The sequence below is a fragment of the Pyxicephalus adspersus genome, chromosome 8 (assembly GCF_032062135.1).
Source record: "Pyxicephalus adspersus chromosome 8, UCB_Pads_2.0, whole genome shotgun sequence".
Taxonomy (NCBI): domain Eukaryota; kingdom Metazoa; phylum Chordata; class Amphibia; order Anura; family Pyxicephalidae; genus Pyxicephalus; species Pyxicephalus adspersus.
This window is the reverse complement of record NC_092865.1, coordinates 19837212-19859765: the sequence shown is the minus strand read 5'-3', so window position 1 is coordinate 19859765 and position 22554 is coordinate 19837212. Positions and strand designations below refer to the sequence as shown.

General features: G+C 37.5%; 2 protein-coding genes across 3 annotated transcripts in view; one reads left to right on the top strand and one right to left on the bottom strand.

Moving 5' to 3' along the window:
- CENPL (centromere protein L) overlaps positions 1–1086 on the top strand; it is an 8403-nt gene extending 7317 nt beyond the window's left edge. Inside the window, exon 5 of the mRNA XM_072419705.1 lies at positions 749–1086. Within this exon, the coding sequence (XP_072275806.1) occupies positions 749–823 (75 nt within the window). The 3' untranslated portion in view covers positions 824–1086. The remainder of the gene's footprint in view (positions 1–748) is intronic.
- Positions 1087–4121: 3035 nt separating this feature from the next.
- Positions 4122–19057, bottom strand: PCSK9 (proprotein convertase subtilisin/kexin type 9). 2 transcript variants are annotated; one of them, XM_072419703.1, is made up of 13 exons: positions 18915–19057; positions 18543–18757; positions 15636–15827; positions 15140–15263; positions 12916–13049; positions 12289–12430; positions 11479–11675; positions 10076–10259; positions 9497–9667; positions 8060–8208; positions 6827–7004; positions 5779–5960; positions 4122–5020 (listed from the first exon to the last, which is right to left on the bottom strand). In XM_072419703.1, exons 2-13 carry the CDS (start codon positions 18720–18722, stop codon positions 4823–4825), a joined length of 2031 nt encoding a protein of 676 aa, XP_072275804.1. In that variant the 5' UTR covers positions 18723–18757; positions 18915–19057; the 3' UTR covers positions 4122–4822. The 2 variants fall into 2 exon arrangements, with proteins under 2 accessions (XP_072275804.1, XP_072275805.1); XM_072419704.1 differs by lacking the exon at positions 18915–19057 and having other exon boundaries at positions 18543–18873.
- Positions 19058–22554: the final 3497 nt, after the last annotated feature.

Genomic DNA, 22554 nt, shown 5'->3' with positions numbered 1-22554 from the left:
AATCACAATTCTAAAAGGGCAAAACAGGAACCGAGTAATAAAATAAAGAAATAAAATAAAATAAAGTGAACTACTCTCTGAGAACAGGAACACATTACGTACGAGGAGAAGGGACGGGAAACAGAGGGCGGGGAGCAGGGGAGGGCAAAATAAGGCAGCAGTCTTCTGTTTTCATTTGCTGATGGGAAGTGATCAATTTGTGATATATAGTTAAAAATGTAATCCACTGCAATTTAATGATCAAAAGCAGCTTTTATCAACCTTCTATTATAAAAAAGGTTCTTCCAGGGTAATTTTCATGTATTGTGGAACCTCTGCTATTTGCCAGGAGTTAACCCATAGGATGGTGACAAGAATACCACCCTTATAGACTACTAAAAGAATCATTAGCGTCATGCAGCTGACTTTACCACACGCTGTCCATCCCAGAACTATACAGGCATCATCAAATGAATGTGTTAAACCATTTTAGCTGGCTGGGAAGAACCTGTAGGTGGGTGGCAGCTCCTGAATTGGGTCCCAACTTTTTAGTGCCGGGTGGTGCACCAGGCTAAAGGTGACTGGGGAGAACACTGATCAATAACAGTTAGAGGACCCCCTAGCAACCTCTGAAGGAACCCTGGGGTAACACAGAATTCTGGTTGAGAATGCCTGAGATGACTACTTCTTTTAGAAATGTATGGTTATTATAGTCAAGAATTAAAATAGAAAACTCATACAGAACTTATTTTCTTTTCCTTTTTTGTAGTTCCTCAGCAAAGACCATCTTGTACGAGTGCTTGGATTTCTCACAGAGATCGCAGTGAATAATATTCAGTATTAACCACAGGCTGAGACTGACTTCTGTATCTTTAATGTATTGGACTAACAAGTCGCACCCCATATGTGTATATGTATATATTCTACAGGACATCTTGCACTTACAAGCACTTCGGAGTGGAATATGGTCTCTATGGCATTACTTCACCATCTGCCTGTCTGACTTCTTTTTGTGTTTTTATGTATTTTTATCTGGAATTTCCAGCATCGTCAGTTTCTTTGTCCTATTTGTCAAATAAACTTTTGTTTTTGTTTTTTTTTTAGAAATTCCTTGAGTTTGTATATTAGGAGCAGGGCTGTGGAGTCAGAACAAAAATCGTTTGACTCCAACTCTTCATTTGTTGGTACCACCAAGTCCTCTAATTTAAATATGCTGATATATGCTAAAGTTCCATGTTGACTAAAACCCAACATACACTGTAATTCATCACTGCCAAAGCTCAGCCATTGTAAAGTTGTATAAAGACGTGGTCTGCTTTTGGGAACATAAACTTTTTTTTGCCTTCCCCTGGACCAACTATTTCCAATACGTTTTATAATTGGGGTATGTTTATTTCCCTAGTGGTTGAACTTGATGTCTTTTTTCAACCTGGTATAATCCAGATTACAAATATGTATAAATGTTAGGCTGCAGAAAACCTCAGATGAGTTTCATACTAGTGACAACTCCGCAGTGGGCTTATATAATACAGGAGTGAAATACTTTATTGTCTGTTATCTATGAGATAGTACATTTTACATACTTTATGTTTTCAGAACAAGTTAGATTTATTAGGACTCTGAGTCAGTACTTTTATTTTTGACTCCATATACCCTAAATCTGTCCTAACGCTGACTCCACAGCCTTGATTAGGAGTCACAAATAGTAAAATAACCCTTCACCTACACACACAGCAACAGTGGGTCTGATTTATTAAAGCTCTCCAAAGCTAGAGAGGATACACTTTCATTAGTGAAGCTGGGTGATCTAGCAAACCTTGAGTAATTTGCTATTTGTTAGCAAATGTTTTCAATCCTGGACCAGATCCATTCCTGGTTAGCTAGATAAAACAGCTTTGTATTATGAACGTATATCCTCTCCAGCCTTGGAGAGGTTTATTAAATCAGGCCCAGTGTGTTTATTTTGCATGGAAACGGGAAGGTTTGGAGCTTCCCTTTAGGGAACTTCCTTTTAAATACTGTCTATATATGGACAGTAAAGGAGGGCCCAACAAAATACACAGATAAAGAGATAAGTGATAAGTTTTACCTTCCAGATGATTAGTCCTTTTTTCCATGCAGTCCTGAGACTTACACATCATGGTACACATAACAATCTTCTGACTGACAGGGCAGGAGGTATGGAGATCTGATTTTTTACCTCTGCTGCAGTTCAGTAATACTTACAGGTCTTGTCTCTCCCCTAGTTTCTGATTGGTCAGTAAAATGAGAAGCTGCTGACTGATAAGGTAATCTGCAGAATGACTGGTTGGCTCACTGTGCTGCTTTTCTCTTCCCCAGTCTGAGCTTTCATGTACAGGGACTACAAGAGACTGATGCAAGATCAAATTCATTTTTTTAACTGCATTAAATTATTAAAAAAAAAAATAATGCAGCTCTGTGTTCATTAATATCTACCTACATTGTGTATTGTATATCTGCAAAGTGTAGGTTTAATGGGGACATGCACTGCAATATAAAACCTGACAGGTTAACCCTGCATGATAACTTGCAACCATTTAGCTGGCCTCTCCTAAGAAAAATGAGGGGCTGCTGATCTACTAACAATGGCTGGCTTTTATGCTTGCTCATTGCCTTCCCATTCAATGACCTGGATTAAATGCAAATCCTAAAAAGTGATAGTAAAATCAGATGTTCTTATGTGCATATATATTCTGGGTTATAGACTGCAAATATTGGAAAGCAAGATAATTTCGGTGACAGCTAGTTTGCTGTGAATTTATAATTCTTTAGAGCTTTATAGCAAGTATAGCTTTTCCTGACTGCAAGGCTAGACATTTTGTCATGGTGTTGGCACATCTAAGTCCTCTTTGCTACAACCTAAGGCTTAGCAGAGAAATATTTGCATGAGTGGAGACACTGGAAAAATACAGCTGAAGAATGCCAATTAAATGAAGGCCATGTTAAAGAGATAGTCCTATATCCCATGCGTAGGTGTTTTGGGCTGTTATAGGGGTCCTTATCTTTGGAAACAGAATCAAGCTACAGGAAGAATTGGAATTTAGGGAGGCTAAGGGGTAAAGCTGGGCTAGATTTGTGCCACTACATTACAAAAAGCATGGGACGTAACCAGAGCTTACCTTTATGGTTATAATGTTAAGAGAATATGATCAATATTAGCAGGTAGGTAATGTTCAATCCAAGAGGGCCAAATTAGTTAGAATTTAGGCATGGATTCATCTAAGAATGGTGTTTGTAACGCTGGGAACCTTGTCATCTTTCATTTAAAGCGCACCTAAACTTAAATTGTTACTTTACATAAAAAGGTGGACAACCCTTTTATGTAAGGTAAAAATTACCTTGGGGGGATTCAAAACCCACGATGAAGACAGAATGGAAGTGCAGAGCCTCTTGAGATACTCATGTCACGCATCCCTGTAGGCTTCTGGCTGCTCCTTCTTTTTCTTGAATGGGGGGGGGATGCCAATCTTACGCAGGCACAGTGAGATTGGCACTCTTTTTTCCCCATTTACTGTGGGCTATGTCACCCGATATTGGGCCTGTGCAGTGCGAGATCGGGTGACATAGCCAGAATCGGGAAGAAGAAGAAAAGATGGCAGCACCCAGGGCTTCCTCGGCATTGGTTGCATCCACAGCCCTGTGCTACTGTCCCCCCGAAATTTAGCAAGCAGGTCTGAGCCTGTGATGGGAGAGTGGGCAGATTCTGGCATCATGATGTCGCTCTGGGGTCCGAAAGGTTGGCGACCACTCCTCTACAATATGTATAGTTATAATTTGGTGGTGGGGTTTTTAAGCTACATTTTACATAGACACAACTGTTGTCTAATAGTAAAATAGTAGTAATAGACTACTATGTAGTCAAAAATCTATAATTTCACAATTATTATAGTAAAATAATATTTGTAAAAGTAAACTGAAAAAATATTTGGTATACCATAAAACACAGCAAAACATTAAAGAAATTACTAAGCATGCACAATACTACAGAAAAAAAGCTCTGAGACCCAGAATAAGCAATATCACTTTTTTATCGCAGTGCTGCTACTTCTAGCATCTTTTGGGCATCTCAGTACCACATTCAAACTCCCAAATCTTGTTAAAGGAATTAAACCCAGGACTGATTTTAATGTAAATAACTTTTATTAAGAACATCATAAACCCCTCCAGCCAGCAAGACACTTCATGGGACAAAGGGAAGTGGGACAAATTATTACATGGGACTGTCCTGCAAACATGACAGGACAATTGACAACAAAAGAAGTGACTCCTGAGCAAGGTTTGGAGGAGAGCCAAGGAAAACAAGCTATCAAGTGACCTATCATTGTGGGGCTACAATGTTTTGTAGAAGAAACAAGATATGGAGTAGCTGTAGGATTAAGACATGTCCTAAAATGGACACTAAATATTTTAAATGACGATCCCTGTACATAATAATGAATGTGTCAATTTCCGAAGCAGGGAAGATAACTAATATGCAAACTAATATACAAAGCCAGGCATCCAGAAAATTCTGTTGTCCCTGTGTGCCATAATATAGGGTCACAAGGAGCCATATTATGTCTGCCCCTACCCCAACCACAGCTTCATCATAAATGACACACAATGCACAGAAAAGCTTATTTCTACTAGTTTGTGGGATTATGTCATCAAATAGTGCTTTGCAGAGTCCATTTTTAAGTTGGTTTATTTGGAAGCTTGTTTATATATCTATTACTGCCCTGAGTTGCACTGATGGGCCACATTCCAATAAAATGTAAGTTCATCCAGCACTATGGTTGCCTTCATTATGTGTATGTGACAGGTGCACTTTGGAGTCAGACTTTCACCTATAGTTTGAACTCTGGTTGGTATCTGTGTTTTTGTTCTGGCAGCAAATGGCAATTGCTGCAGCCCCTTTTCCACCTTTTGGATTGAAAACAACACAAGTGTTATCAACGGGATATGCCCCAAGAGCAGTAGAGCTTCTGGAATAGCCATTGCAACCAGTTAGGGTCCAGCCGTCGTCGCATGACACTGTTACCTGAAACGCCAAAAAACAGAAATGATTATTTTATTTTTTCATTAAACTCAAGTCATTACACACAAGTAGAGAAACAGTTATCATTTATCTCCAAAACATCTGTATGATTGGATTTAAACTCTAGGCTCATGATGCTGCCAATGTTTGCCATTTCCCTGAATTGGTGCATTTGAGCAGCCTGAAACAGCCAAATGCCTTGTGACATCCCAGTTCCTTTTCACCCTCTTCTTCTGGCAGTGAGCCTTGACACCCTGGGTAACCAGAAATGGGGTTGATTGACACTGGGCATCAATCCACCCAAATAGATGTGGCACTGGGTTGGTAACTGAGTGAGTCTGCCAGGGAGTAAGGATAGCAGACAAGGTTGCTTTTTTATTTTAGAGAGCTACTAGGTAATATATTTATTTTTAATCGGAAATTCGGCTTTAAAGCATGCCTGTCATGAGTAAAATATTGAAGATGACCATCTCATCTAAAAATAAAAGCAGCACCCAAACCAAAGCAAGCACATTGGAAAATTATGAGAGCCGAATTCAGCTACAATAAAATCATTTGGTCGGGATGACATCCAGGCAACTCAAATTTTTTGAAGGGACAATCAAAAATAACAACCTTTAAAATACCCATATGACAGGTTTCTTTTATTGTAAAGCAACATAAAACTTCTGTAATATGAAAATGCTCTATTGCATCAAAAAGATTAGAAAAATAATATTGCATTGCAACAATAAAACCTAATACATAAAACGCAGTAGTACCTTTTCGGTAAAGCCTACAGGAGCATGTTCTTTGACTTTGCAAGCTATGCTTGGAGCGTGACAGCACAAAGCATGAGAGGTAATCCCATTTTTCCCAATACACACAGGTTCTTTGTTGCCATTATGATGCACAGGCCTCACATGGTCACTGATATGTCCATTTGGAGTGTGAGAGCTGCAGCCTGCGAAAAGAACATTAGTATTTAGTTACTTAAAATGAGAATTATCAGAATTTTATTAGTATTTATTGCAAACTAAAAATACATTGGTCGGTGTACTGAAAACATTATCATTAGGGTAATCTGTACTAGAGCTGATTTTTAAAAAGTATTTGACAAAATCCACTTTTGGCAGTAACCATTACTGCAAACTAACTTGCAATTACTGACATAATCACTGTGGGTGTTTGGGTGTTTTGTTCTATGCATCCTAATATGCCTCAATACTGGAAAAATCACTACTACATTTGTTTCCAGCTGTAGTGCTGTGCATTGTGCAGACAAGTTGTGTGTGCATTCCAGTGCTGCACAAATGCTCCAGTACTACAACACACAAACACTGAACTTTAGTTCTTTATTAGTTTGAATTATTACAATACTGCTATTGTTAGTGCCTGAAACCTTTCCTTATACTATCTGTCCCTGCACAACAGAGGGAAGATTGAGAATTTTACCAATCAAACATCATTTTAGACATTCTAAACAGGAGTTTGGTTTCAAACAGGTCCTCAGCAGTATGATGGTGTTCCTATTTATTCTCAATGCGCAGCAGGTAATTAATAATGCCATAAAACTGCAGTAAGTGGATTGGTCACTTTTGGCTACTTTGGGGCAAGATTGCAATAGCAATATTTTTGCTTATTTTTATAACAACTGTTTATGTATCTATTTAGCTGGATTACTACTTGAAAAGAATTAGTGAAATGTTTTCATGTAAATGTCCACAATGTGCAGTAATATAGATAGATAGATAGATAGATAGATAGATAGATAGATAGATAGATAGATAGATAGATAGATAATGTTTGCTTTATATTATGAGTTTGTACCTGTTAGAACATGGTCCTCCTCCAAGCAGCTAGCAGTGGACATAGTGTTTGTATCATCAGAAACACTGGCATTAACCTGGCAGTTCGCTTTTGGCCAAACACAGCATCTTGCAATAGCATATACTCCATGACCTCCAAATGCATTGTGGGCAATGCAGGTGTTCTTGCCATCCTTATCCTGTGTGTTAAAGAAAAGCAGCTAAGATCAGGATCACTTTAGACAATATAGCAGGAAGTAAAACATTTACATGCTTGTATATGTCAATGTTAATGTAAAATTCAGATCAATGAAAATTGAATTTTGATTAGGTAGTAAAATGACTATATATTTAGTTATCGGAATATATATTATATATTCACATGGTGAAATACAGCTCACCTATGGTGGCAAATTGGCTTATCGTTCCTAAATAGAAGCCTTCTGAACTGTTGAATTCAGTTGTTTACTCTATGTTATTTGGTAATAATAGTGTCATGAAAGGTTTACGTTTTTAGAACAGCCTGGAGGTGTTACATTGAACCCATCCATTCAGTTCAAAGTCATAGGCTCTGTGCACTTGTACCTGTAATAACTTTCCAATCACTACTGCACCACCTAATTTTTCCAGCACCAGGCAAAACCAAGTACTTGCTAGTATTAGAGGACACATGATCTTCTACCTCCAGCAAAATGCAGCTCAGGGAATCTACAAAATGTTTTTTACAGGGCTATATAGGAAAAAAGGCCAGTGAAATATAGGAACAAGTGCCGGGATGTACCTGCTATCCAGCGTATTGCTTGCTGCCAGTGTCTCATCTTTTTGAACTTCGGTTACAAATATAGTTATCTAAATTTCTGCAGGGCGAAATCAACACATTTGAAATAGTAAACGGTGGTGGGAGATCTCACCAACTAGTGCAAAAGGATTGAAATATGGGCTTCAGAAAGCCAAAGTAGTACCTAGTCCTGTGCAGGCTTGGACGTGAGAAAATACTAAAGTCTATCTGAGGTCAGCAATTGGTCAAAATTTTGAGCAGGCAGGGTTGAATAGATTGGGTTTTAGTTGCAAATGCACTAAAAGTTATGACTGGGAATCTCCCAGCTTTTGAAAGCACTAGATGACTCAGTGTACCTTTTCGAAGTATGTTGAGCTAAACCTTGATAGCCTTAAGTTGGCCATACTATTTCTCAGTCATATCCTCTACAGGTAATATTCAATTCCATGATCTAATCTGATTAGCCTATGCACCTACCTCTACTTGCTCCCCTTTCCTTTTTCCATTTTTAGATAAACTGGAGCAGCTGAACATTTCCTCCTTCTCAGTACATTGGACAGAGGTTGTTGCTGTTCGGGCAAAGCCTGATGGTTTGGACCAAACTGTTCGACACAAGAGCTCCTCATCTAAGAAGGCAGATGAAAAACAGCTATATTCTTTTTAATAGTTCAATTATAAAGCACAGGGCCCATTTTTGATTAGAGTAGAGGCCCTGTGATTTGAAATCGCTTAATAAGTTATACTCCTGGGTCACAAATGACTCATTTAAAATGCACTTATCTCAGTGAGGTAAAAACAAGGAAAACATTAACTATGGGTTAGTCTCATAACGGTAGGGAATTCATAACATTTGCAGGCCGACATAAAAATCATATTTAGGGAGGAATGTGTAATAAAGAAGGAATACATGAATGTGAAGAACATATTCAATAGGAAGGGAAATTTCAGAACCAAACTAAACTGCTTTTTGTTTTTCACAGTGCACAAAATACTGTACCCGAGCAACCCCCTGGTGTGTAAACATGAAATTGGAATACAAAAACATTGTACCTCCCGCCTCTTTCTGTGTGTTAGTTCATCAAGAGCAGTTTGATTTGGCAGATGCTAGAGATTAAAGTTCAGATGTCTCTCACAGACATAGAAGCTATAACGCACAACTTTCTTATCATCTTCGGAGCAGATTTATCAGTATCATTTAGGTTGGATAGAGCAGTGTTGCATTTGAAAAGGCCAGTTAAAAGGCCATGAAAGGAAGTTGAAAGGCCATGAAAACACAGATTTCACCTTATATAAGAGAAAGATGTTACAAAGTACTTGCAAAGCTTGCAGCCAGCATCAAGCCGCTTTCTTATGATGGTATTCATTGTCAATAATGGTGGTATTCTAGCCATATCTGTAGGGAACATTTCATTTAAAAAGTGAATTGCTTGCCAGAAATGTAAGAAGTCTATTAAATTGACTCCAAAAACATTGATTTTTCATAGGGATTTTCTTCCCAACTCTGAATGCACCACGTAAATCTAGGCAAAAGAAAGCAAACACATTCTGACTGCAATCAGAGTAGGTAAACTCTGTTTTGCTGTCTGTGTCCCACTGGGTAGAATTCCTTTACACCCGGTCTTGGATCCACAAGGTAGTCAAATATCTCAAAGTTTGGAAAATTCCAAATTTAGTTGTTATGGTTATAGTTGAAACAATTAGCATAAGTAACCTCATTTCCTGTTCCATGACAACTCTAAACTGTAGAGTTTCCCCTTGTCTCAGTGACAATGGTCATCCAGGACATTGAAAATAGAAAACAAAATTCAGTTATTTTTCACACTAGTAAACAAGTGTTGCACGTGCAACAAATTGGGGACGTAGGAAGCGTAGGAAGCATCGGTTGCCATTATTTTCATATTTATAATGCCTTACCACTGGGTAGTTTAACAGGTAATCCCGCAACTCTGTTGGGAGTAATAAGTCTCTGGTCATCAGGGAACCAAGCTTCATTGATGGCATTCTTTGTAGAGAAATGAATGAGTCGTTGTCGCAGTTCAGTTACACTCAAGTCTGGTTTGCCATTCAGTATCATTGCTGCAATACCTAGGACACACAATAACATATTGGTGACCAACACAACAGTTTGGCAGGATCAATGGTAATGATGTCAATACATAAAATGGTAACTTAACCTTTTTACCACGTTCAGTAAAAAAAAAAAAAATCTCACTCTCTAGACCACTGGAAATTAGGACACACACAACAGTATCCCCAGATTTCTGTTACATGACCCCAGTAGAAAACCAATGTGGCTACTTGAAACCCATTGATTACAGTACATTTCTGAAGTTAAAATTGTGTCAACTATTTCACTATTTCCTTTAGATGAGAAGCAAATTCAATGTAGACAGTGACTACTGTATTGTAACTCATCCTGATTTCCAGCACTGTTCTAGACACCGATTCTTGATCCAGACCCTGCCACTTTGTGTATTTTGTACTTGCCCATACCTGCTACATGTGCTGCTGCTTGTGATGTTCCACTTTTTGATGTAAAACAAGTGCTGCAGTCACTAGAGGCTCCTACAATATCATCTCCTGGAGCAAAAAGGTCAACACAATTCCCATAATTTGTACCAAGCACTCCCATTGTTACTGGCTGGTCTTCATAATTAGTGGCTCCAACAGTTATAACCTATGGCAGAAATATCCAAAAATCACACATTTTCTAACAGAATAAACAAAATCATTACTTTACATTACTTTATTATTACTTTTTGTATGTAATAGTATTGTAAGACACTGAAAATTTCTGTGTAAATGGCATTGTACTTTGGAAGTCAGCGACCCGAGTGTCTTTGCTGACTTAAGCAAGGAAGTGATATAACAGCTAGTTCTACTGACAGACAGCTAATTAAAATAGAACATTTTGAATCCTCTACCATTTTTCTAGTATACACAGACTAATTTTCAGTTCTGTTTTTTTGGTTCTTGATCTGACATGGAATGATTGAATGTGTTGAAAAATATAAAACTACACATGTTGTTTGCTGTGTGTATAAAGAGTTGAGCAAATCTGATCAGTAGCTCCCATCGGTTGGATCATGGTCATCATGGCCCTGAGGTTCATGCCAGTCCCATTCTCAAAGTTTAAAAGGCTAGAATATTATACATATGTGTTCCATGTTTTTAGGAATGATAAACAAACAAATACTGAATAAATAATTTGGGATTTTCAGTGGAGCACACAATTGGCAGTGAATATGCTTTTGTATTAGGCCTACGATCCTTTAAGGATTCCAATAACATTTCCCTGCAGCACTTTGTGTCTCCCTCTTCTCTAACATTTTTAAGGATGCTAAGAACAGCAGCCAACAAAAAATTATAGCAATGATGTTGCAATATTATAATAAATGCTAGTAGGGTTATAAGCCTAAAGCTGCGTACACACGTGAGATTTTTCTCGCCCGATAATCGGCATCGGCCAGATATCGGGCGCAAATCTGGCGTGTGTACAGTCGGAGTCGTCCATCGTCCGAACGACCGTCCTGGCGGATCCACGGTCGATGAAGGACGACCGATCCTAATGTAAGGGAAGCGGGAGAGCGAGCAGCAGGGTGCCGCTCCGTCGCTCTCCCCCCCCCCTCTCCATAGAGCAGAACGGTGCTGTATGTACAGCATCATCGTGTAGTCCTTTGTCGTTGGAAAGGATCGTGAAAAATCCTTTCCAACGACAAAAATTGCACGTGTGTACGCAGCTTAAGTGTTAAATATGATACATTGAACAACAGTGTGATATTACTGCAAAAGAGTCTTACTTTGCCTTCCTTTTCGGACAGTTTTTAAACCTGATTTCTATTGACATAATCAAATCCCATAATTAAATACCAGACCACATTACATCAGTATTTCACCTCTGGTTCAGATGCTGGGGAATACAGACAGGCATCATCCTTATAATTCCCAGCAGCAGCAATGATAACCACACCAGATTTGATAAGTGTACGGCTGGCCATATTGAGTGTTCGGCTGTATCCTCCAACAAAAGGGATGAGGATGATCAGGGGGCTATATGGTTGCTCAATCAACGTCTTCTTAATATATTCCAAACCTAAAAAAGACCCAAAGAATCTCATATTTTACATTTAAATGTTTTCTAGAAGTTGTTTTTCTAATAATTGCATTGGTAGTCTATTTATAATATGGCACAAAATACAGAACAAGTGAAAAATTTTAAAACGTTTGAGGAAATCTTGTATGAACAGCACTATAAAAATCCCTCTTATTGAATGAGATTGGGAAAATCAGACTGAGGACTTAATTTGCTTTGCAGCCACTCATAGAAGAGTTCTTAAGGTAAAGAATGCAATGCGTCCAACATTTACAATTTGTGGTGATAATAATGCATTTTAACTTCCAGAGACTTGGAAACTTGTAGCTAAAGAAGGCTGCTGAGTGGAGTTACAAGACTACTTGTAGCTCTGGAAATATAGAGTTGTCATTCCCTTGTTCCTAGGTAAGTTGCATAGTTTAATGTTAGTTATGACTTTTAAACGAACATCTTATAAAAAGCTTGGGCTCTAATTTTTTTAAAAATGGCTTGTTTGGTCATTGTCTTGTGTCTATAGTAGTAGAATCTTTAAGTAAAGTCAATAGTACAAATGGTAACGATAGGGCTTTAAAGCCTGTAAACAATTTAAAATTTTATCAGTAGAAATACCTACCCATTAGACTGCCACTCACTGTACCTTTTCCCTGACAATTCAGTACTCGCAGACTGCGGAGATTGACACCTTTAGCGACACCCGCATCCCTTCCATTGACCACTCCAGCCATATGTGTCCCATGACTTTCACATTTACTGGCCTGCAAAAAAAGTGATATCACAGCAGCTTATTTATTCTGTACAGAGCTTTACCTGAACCAAAATGTTTGCATTATTTATAATTTAATTAGTGACAAAATTTGGACAGATAAATAAATTCACATGCGTGGCCATGTATGAAGTCCAAATCAATTTTCATAGGATTAGTCAACTTGTTTAAAAATCCTTTCCCGGTTGTGAATACATTTAACATTTACAATTTTACCCAACATTTGCAAACACAATGGCACTCTTAGTAGTGTTCTGAGCAATTTTTTAGAGCTAGACATTTATTTTCTTAGATCTCATCATGGGTGTAATCAGGGTATCAAGAAATACATGACACAGGTTTGGGCTTAAACCTGACATCACCTATCAAGAACTACAATATCTTGTTTTAATGTATGAATTAGCAATGTTAGTTAGATTGATGTCATATCTGGAAAGTGTATCCCATTTTACCAATTATAAGCAGCAAATGACTGACCTGTCGGTAAAATCTAGTGCCGTCTTCCTCTGGAACATTCTCGAACTCTGTGACAAGAACCTTGCCCTCAATCTCCCGGTGATTGCTCTGTATGCTGGTGTCTAGGAGATACACTTCCACCAGGTCTCCGGTATCTAAATAAAAACATAATCATGAAATTGATAACACAATCAGGTTTTTCAAAATAATGGATAGCCAGGTGGTGAAAACACGACATTTAATACATGTATAAAGCTGCAGTTTATTCTGCTAATATTTAGCCTTCCATGGTTCTTCTCTTCCACCTTATCACAATGCTAATAGTATTACTAAATACACCTTAATGTTTTCAATAAATACCTAGCAGTGACATTATGACTGATACCAGGAGTCAATGCGTTGCTGTATACAGCTTCCTAAAAAGAGCTGCAGTGATGTCCACATGTGATGTGAATTTTAATGACAAAAAGAACTAAAATCCAGCAAATAATAAGCGTGGACCATGGATAGCTTTGCTGGAGAGGAAAATGCTAGGTGATGCTGGATGTCCATCAGTCAGAAGATGTGGTAGGCTCTGACATGCTTCAGCTTCTAATGCACACAGTAAGAAGCTAACTGTGTACAATGAAATCAAAGTACAGAAAAGAAACCTGTACAACTGTGCAAGACATAAATAAAGACTTGAGTTCAGCTTTAATTGTAATTTCTTGTTTATTCATTGAAGCATTACTTGTGGAATTTTAGGCCCTAACTAATGAACTTTGCACCATAGAAAATGTTTTTTTTTCTTATGGGCTATACCCTGCTATGATCGGTGTCTTTTCACTTTGTTCTCAGTGTCTAGAAAAAGCTAATCTTCCATGTTAATACTTTGCAAGTTCTTTGCATTCTGATTTTCTGTCTGCCATAATTCCTGTTCTGTGCACAATGGTATAGGGATCACCATGGCAACCATTGCAGTTGCTATGGGGCATGAAGCCAGAGGAGCCTATAGAGACCTGATAATAATATTATTTTTTTATTAACCTCCTGGCTGTTTAACTGATGTCTGGATTTCTGTACCAAAAGCGGTACACTGTTTTTCATGACATTTTTTTTTATATTTTAGACCTGTAACTTACTGAAATATGTCTAAACAAAGGTCTAGTAGATATCCTGAATATAATAAAGTTTGAAACACACAATCATGTAAAAAAAAAATTACATTTAATAATAAAATTAAATAAAAAACACAAAAATCAGCTTAAACAAGAATGCGTAAATAAATCAAAAATACTGAAAATACTAAAAATACAATCATTCTGTATACTGTATAGTACTATATTTTTCTAAAACACCTCCCTAGTGTGGTAAGAGTCCAACATCACATACCTATAGACAAAACCTATAGACAAAACCACATAAATATATTTTGCCTCAACCCCGTGGACGGACGCACCAACGTCATCAGGAATCGCCGAGGGATGCGTACGCGAACAGCGAGTGTTCTAATTCTCCCCATATTTCCATGCAAAAAGTGTTACAGAAATTTATTTTACATTGTAGGCTATAATTTTTAGGCATAACTCACTAAAATATGTCCAAAATGTATTATTAAACTTAAAAAAAAAAAAAAAATAGTGTATAATGTAATGTAACTGTACAGTAGCCTTTATAATATATTTAATATAAATATATATATAAAGATATATAAAGATTTCTTTGTATTGGACTCAATACAGCTATTTTGTATTGAATCCAACACAAAATGATTTGGATTTCCCACCCCGCCTTCCGCCTGCACCAACACAAGCATCGACATCACCGGGAAAACCCGGAGATCGTTTTTGCACACGCTGGGTGAAGACATCAGAGAAGACGTCTCCGGAGGAGCTGCAGGGACAAGGTACGGTAAGTGTTTTTTTCAGTTGTAATCTGATTGTCATACAATGTTGTATGACAATCAGATTGCACTGTAACGCTTGTTTCTATTTTTAGCTACCCCGAACCAGGTTCGGGGTAAACGCTTTCAGCAAGTTTTCTTACCCCAAACCTCTTCTTGCATCAGGGCTGGGGCTATTGAGAGGAGTAGAAGGCAGGTTGCTCTCATGTTTTCAGGAATCTATGTACCGCACTTTGCCTGCCCCTCTCAATAGCCATGTTCTGCTGCTTTATAAAAAGAAATACAGGAAGACAGTGAAACAAATATAAAGCAAAATATAATCAAACTAAACTTCATTTGTAAAATTATAATTAAGATTCTTACTTGGGGGGTTGAAGTGGTTCCCTACGTGTGGAGCAGGGACAATTCTATCAAGGTTCCAAGGGACGCTCTGAGCAAACACATAGGAATCCTCTTCAATGTAATTGACATGCGGCAACTTTAAGGCCTGGAAAATAAAATAATCTGTGCAGGTTTGTCCCAGTTTTGTGTTGTCAAGTCTAAAGGAAACATTTTCCAGAATGCCTGTGCTGAGGGTGGCAGCTGCCAAGGAGCAGAAAAGGGACAGACTGCCCAAAGGTAAGTATATTGCCATTTCTATTATGGCCTGCCATGTTTGTAAAAGTAACATTGTAGTGAAAAGTAACATTGCAATGCTGTTGTTTGCTAAAGTCAGCTAAAACCTGTTTATAGTTACAACTAGCATTTATTACCTTTAAAAAGGAATTGCCACAGTTATTATTGTATTACTTTACCCTGAGGTTAAATAAAAAAAAGCCTTGTAAATCCCCAACCAATAATATGACATGAGGTCACTTACCATCTCTAATAGATCACTGCTCATTCTAACCACAAAGCCCCGAAAGAGTTCATGGAAGATATGAAGAATCTTAGTAAGATAGCCATGCTTTGCTGCCCGGGTCTGTAGACGATGGATCACCCTTTCTGTCTGTGATTTGTGAGTGGTTTCTTTTAGCACCACCACATACTGGCCGGACATTCTCCAGGTGTCCTGTAATACAGAATCAGAAGAAAGGACTGTTTGTTACAAAAGTGCATTACAGCACCTGTTGACTTACATAATTGTATTGTATATTTGTATGATGTGATTACAGATGTATTTTTATATTGCTTTTGTTCTATTTCTAAGGTCCAAGGCACACATATAATAACTGTCATTCGAAAGGATCTTTCACAAATCCTTTCCAGCGACAAAAGATTGAATGATGCATGAACTACTCTATGAAGAGGACAGGGGGGAGAACAACGGAGCGGCACCCCGCTGCAATCTCTCCCCTTCACTTCCATTACGATCGTTCGTGTTCATGGATCAGCCAGGGCGGATCCACGAACTATGAGTGCTGTACACATGGGAATTATCTGACGTGTGTGCATACAGTTTGTCTGTTACCTTTTTCTTTACCCAAGTGTAAATCCAGCTAAAACTTTTTTTTTTTAGAGTTTTTACCAAAACCCATAAGGGATTAAAACCCATGCCATGGCTGCTACTGTAATATGGAAAAGGTTCCACACATTTGCTCTTTACCCAAAAATTACAGCAACTTTAACACAACTTCAAATATTAAAAAAAAGAATAATAAAAATAATAATAATAATAAAGAATATGAAAAGTTACATTAAATACTCATTCACATTAGCAGAAAAAAGTGCTCTGTTTACCACTGCCTACTGGCAAATACTAGATGCCCAAAATGGGTAATTGCTAGGGTTTCTCAGGCATCTGCAAATACTTATGCAGTTAGCTTGTGATTGCAAAGCCTAATAAAGAAGTTTACTTTTTTGCCTCCTCCCAATCTTTAAGAATTCTTGAAACTGCCACAAAACGCAGTTTCAATTCAAGTCTATGGAAGCAATTGGGGGGCCACACCACACTTGGACACTACATGTAACATCTGAAAAACATGTAGTGACACCACCACAAGCAAATGCCTGAAAAAAGCATCAAGAACTAATCAATTCATTCCAATATTAACCTTTGTTATGGGGCAGCTGAATGTGGTTTACCTATGTAATACCACTTAAAAAAAGGCTGATGTAAACCATACTTTGGAAAAAGGACTTAAAACTAGTATTTTAGCTTTAGGAACCCTAGGTGAACTCTGGCTTCACACACAACATGGGTGCTATGTGCAGAGTGCACTTCCTACTTCAAATTTCCCTTTCCATTCTGTAATCAACATTCTCCTGGTCCATGGGAGAAGGCACTTGCAGGTGCCTGAAAATTGGCTGCAGAAACAGAACTAGTAAAAGCTGACACATATGCTTAATATGGCTCAGAAACTCAAGCAGATATTTATTCCCTCATTTGTTGTGTGATTTCAGCCTTTCGGCTTGATTAGGCATGCCTCAATAAATTTAGTGCAGTCTGCTAAAGAAATGCTAAAAATGTGTGCAGATTTTGGCCCTCCAGAACTGGATTCAGACTATTATTTTTTATCACGTGAAGTATTCCACGTGTAAGTACTCAACATCTGGCAGGTGTCCTCCTTTTCTAGTGCTATGTACAGGTTCTATGACTTTGATGTATATACTCCAGTACAAACCAAGATTTTTAACCCTTCAATGTCATTAGAAAAATCATCCCGGTTTATACTCAGGTCACACCCGAAGATAGCGCTATGTCCTCAAATGTGTAACGAACTTTTATTGTTACACACAAACTGTGAAAACACAGCACCATCCACCAGTGGCCAACAAAATGTCAATTAAAAGCAAGTAACCCATCACAACCAACTCAAAATAGCAAAGGTACAAAAATACTTGTAAAAAGGGGAACATACAGACTGAGCCCATATCATTTTAAAATGTTTACCCTCTTAAATAAATGTTTAGAAAATGGCACACACCATGGCTGTATTTATTCAAGTAACCTTTTAACATTTCTGTTGATTACTGAATTGAATGTTTTCTGTCATGGGTACATTTTATAGCTTAGGTTTTTACTCAAGTCAAAACATTTCCTGTATTCTCAGTAAAAATAGGTTCCTCAGTTTATTTTCAGATTGGTTTATATTTGAGTATATACAGTATGTCAACTTTTCCTCTTATTGACTTCAGACATGACATCTGCTTTCTGGATTTCCTGATGCTCAGGGCCTTATGACCTAAACTGTTATTTTCTCTCTAAAAAGATAATTAATAAAAAGAGACTCTCATTTTGGTTTTCCAGTTTTTGTAGAGGCCTTGGATTGACTGGATCAAATTAGTGGAGATATAAAAAGAGATAATCTAGTAAGGGATTAAATTAGATGTCTGCCTAAAGGCTGAGACTCATCTTCATTTTTACCTAGTAAAACTAGTGTGCCATCAAATTGAAATATGGCTGTCATGTACATAGCAAGCATCTAAAATGCACACTAGTTACCATTCATGAAACCCATGTTGGCAGGCTGTATGGTAAACATGAACTCCATTTAGAAGGTGGGTTAGTCCCTCACTGCAATTCGAAGTACAGTTAACAACAAACAAATACAAAGTGACATTTGACATACTGTCGGTAACACATTTCCTGTCCTGGGTGACAATGCTCACTCACTGCACTGTATCTATGGAGGGGCAGCTTTGGCATCCTAGGACAAAAAATGCTTCCTCTTCTCTCCATTACATAGAGATCATCAGAGATCATAGCAGGACTAATAACAGTACTTAAAGCAGCAAAATGTACAGGACAGCGCTATTTAATGGTAAACCAAGTGGTATTTTTTACCTTGTTACTCCACAGGAAAACCCCAGGGGTCGTCTTCTTCTCACTTTCACCTAGGGCATCTTCTTCCATGACAAGCCTAAGGACAATCTCTTCTTCATAGTCACCCTCATCTGCTACAATGTGAAGTGGTCCAAGAATTATGCAGAAGGTCAACAACCAAAAGGAGCCAGGTAGGATCATAGTGTAACCTTGAGCAAGCCTGGTACTGGTACAACCTGAAATTGGTCACAGGATATTAGCAAAGATCCCTGAACATTACACTACACCTGACAGTTTGCCAAGCAGATGGTAATAATAAAATGCCTTCAAGAAGAATAACAGTACAGATACCTTACAGAATAGGAAAAATAGAAAAAAGGCTAAAGTACTCACAAAGTTTGCAGTCTAAAGCCTAGATTTGGGAGGAGAGAAGCAGAATCACACCACCTCTTGTCTCATCGGATGATCCAGTCTGGTTACTGATTACCTGGGTTTGCTGAACCTGAATCCTAGAGTCAAATTACAAAAGAGAAAGCTGTGTATGGTGTAATGCCACCCCCTCATACAAACAGATGCAGGACTGAGCATGCAATGCCCCTCCACTCCCTCCAAAATTCTTGTGCAAGAAAACACACACATATATACAAAATACCTCTGCCCTCTGATGGCACTGCTTCCACCCGGCTTGGGCATTGCAAGTCATTTCTGTCTGTTCCCAGCCCCCCTAACTAATTCACTCTCCAATTATCTGCCATGCCCACTGCTCATTATTTGTGCTATTTTGGGAAACATTTTGCATATTCTCCGGAGCTAATTTTTAAATCTTCGCTTTTGATCTTAAAATGTCTCAGTTTTCAGCAGCAGTTGATCTATTAATTAAACACACTCAGTATTTCATTATGAACCCTCAGATTCAGCAACATTTTCTGCTTTGATGTGGTCAGTGGATAAGATCACCCACAACCGATGTTAAGGAGGTCAGTAAACACCTTTGGGCTGATTCCAGCGACAGAATGTCACTGCTCATGGTGCATCCTCCAAAACGCATTACAAAAATAGACAGGAGAGAAAAAATGTAAAGGCCACGACACTCTTTGAGTCCCTAATATCCATATGCTGCATAAAAGGAAGACATCAGAGTCATCCTATGTGTATACTGTTATATCGGTTCTATGACCATGTATGCGCTCACAAGGAAGGTTGCTGCTCTGTTCCCTTTGTGACAGTATATAAAAAATGGCTAAAATGAAATAAATGTAATATTAATATTACATTTAATAAAAAATATTTACATGTCATACATGTGCATACATACTGACACATATATTAAGAGCCCAAAGACATGCATAAGGCCATACTACAATATTATATGGCCAAAAATCGGTGAATATTAGACCATCACAATTTCAAGAGCTTATTGGACATCCCATCCCACACCATAGACCAATTTAAGTTGTTCTTCCCCTTGTCATCCATAAGGCTTAGTTCAAACCTATATATAAGTCACTTAGCAAGCATTTATGAATAAACACTGAGCTATCATACAAATCTAATAAAAAAGTCTGCTGTACATTTACAAAATGCTGCAGCCTTTTTTAATATGTGGGTGCATAATAATTAAAATCAATGAAAATACCTACAAATTTTAAAAAAGTGATGAAAAATATTGAAGCATTGGCATGTTAATAAACTAATATCTAAAATGTGCCACTACCCTAACACACCACACATACAAAATATATTTTTTTAATACAATACCTTCAATTTATAAAAAAATATTCTTTCTATTCTTCTTTACTTGAGCCCCATTCCCAGGAGTGTCTCTGACCTCCCCAACACTTGTTGGTGACAATACTATGTTCAGGGGCTTTGCTATTATCTGGAATAGGGGTCACCAATAGACTTCAGTGTTTCAAAAACAATGGAATATGAATATTTTTTACTTGGGTTTTTTTTTTTTATTTTGATTGATCAGACAAAATTAAATAAAAGTATATTCTTGAGAAGATGGGAAAAGAAAAGGAGACTCTCGCTATCCTTTAAATATTATAGAGGATATTATAGTTGCTAACCCCTAAGGCTTTAAATGTATTAGGGAGTTATATTACTCAATTCAGATATTTCTGGGTGAGTATGAATGAGAAATACAAAGTTCAAGATAGGGAGAACACTGGACACTATCTTCCTACCAACTAACGGTCCACTCCATTATCCCGGAAAAACCCTTTTATGTTCTAAGCACTCCTGAAAATCTTCAATGTGAGTCCCTTATCTGATGAGTCCATCTATATAAAAAGCATCAGGGGCCAAGACATCTGATTTTGTTTTTAATTTTATGTAAATATGGCCACACAAAATACTGTTTTAAAAGCAGGAACCTTTTTTGAAAGATAACTATGGATCTTTATATTTCCTTGCTTATCTACATAAATATTTGATGTTCTACAACAAAGCCCCTCCTTTTCATTTATACTTACCCTGGAATACCTAGGTTGAGTAATAGAACACACTAATACAAAATCAAATTAAATAAATTCCAAGCAAATGTATTTATCTCAGCGAGAAGTCATATGCTGATGATGATAAAAAAAATGAAACCTGTCTCTATATTAGGCTGTATGCGCACTTTACACCAGTGGTTCTGGAAGTGTATTTGGCTATATAGGACATAAAGGAATGTTTTGTATATATTCCCAATGTATTTAAATAGGTAATAATCCTTTTTCTTGGAATATGTAATAAAATTAAATATGTGAATAGCAGAAGGCTCCATGAATATTGCAAAAGTGTATTCTCCATACCCACCAGCTAGAAATGAAATTTCAATTTATTTTAGATTTTCACTTTCTTTTCTATTCACTATCCATATATGTTAATTGCTGACCGTGAACAATCCAAAGGCTAAGAAGGCTAAAAAATAACTATTCTATGATGATCTGCATGTTTGGTAAATAAGTAACCTGGCATCATTGTGCCCTTATTTGGCCCCATTCAGTGATAAATATACTGACTGGCACTTTTGTTTCCTCTTTTAAAGGTCTGAAATGCAGAAGATTAGTCACTTCCTTTTTAAAAGTGACAAGACAAATTCCAAGGGTCATTTTTTACTAGGAGATGGGGCAGTAACAAGAGAACAGTAACAAGAGAACTGTCCCACTCATAGGAACCAATGTTCTTGTGTAATGATAGTGTAATATAGCCACATTGCATACATCATTAGTATGTATAAAAAACATTCTTGACACCCAGATTCCATGCAAGTATTATCCAGCAAAGAATTTTGCCCTTACACATACAGGCAATTTTTAATAGTGGATAAAATACATAAAGGCATATATGGTTACCAGTACATTGAGTATGCCATCTATATAAATAGATGTCATTGGCACATATATCATTTGCCATATAAAATGAATGATGATTATATTGGGCACTGCACAATCATAATATTGGTTAATATAATTACCTTTATTTTCTTTAAAAATATATACCGGTAATTGGTACAGATATATAGGTCTTATATTCAAGTTCAATGTACTACGGTATAAGGTCCTTTTTGGGTTTCTTAAAATAAGTTGTTACTTCCAGGCATAGTATGATAGGTTGGTCTATAAAGAACCAGACAGGTACCAAAGCAGATCTAAAACAATCACTCAATCTCATCTAAAGTAAATTAAAAATAATTTGTAATCTTTCTAAATATCAAACCTTTATTAAAATGGTATCTGATCTACCATGAAGGTGTTTCTTTTGAAACTTCTTGTTCTTGGAGGTTATAATGTTCCCAGGTTTTGCTTTATCACTCTGTCACATGCATCCTGATGGAGCTACAAGAGGCCAAACCAACACCCATTGCTCAGGCATGTTTCACCATTGTGGTTAAGAAGCCAGTTGAGAGTATTGATGTGCAGCCTTTGTAGGAGTGATCGCAATGTAGACTTTTAAGATTTCCAACGCCACCTGGACCCTCCTCCTTTGTAAGTTGTAGGTTTAAGTTTTGTATGTTGCTTGTTTCAAGTATGATTTTAAATGT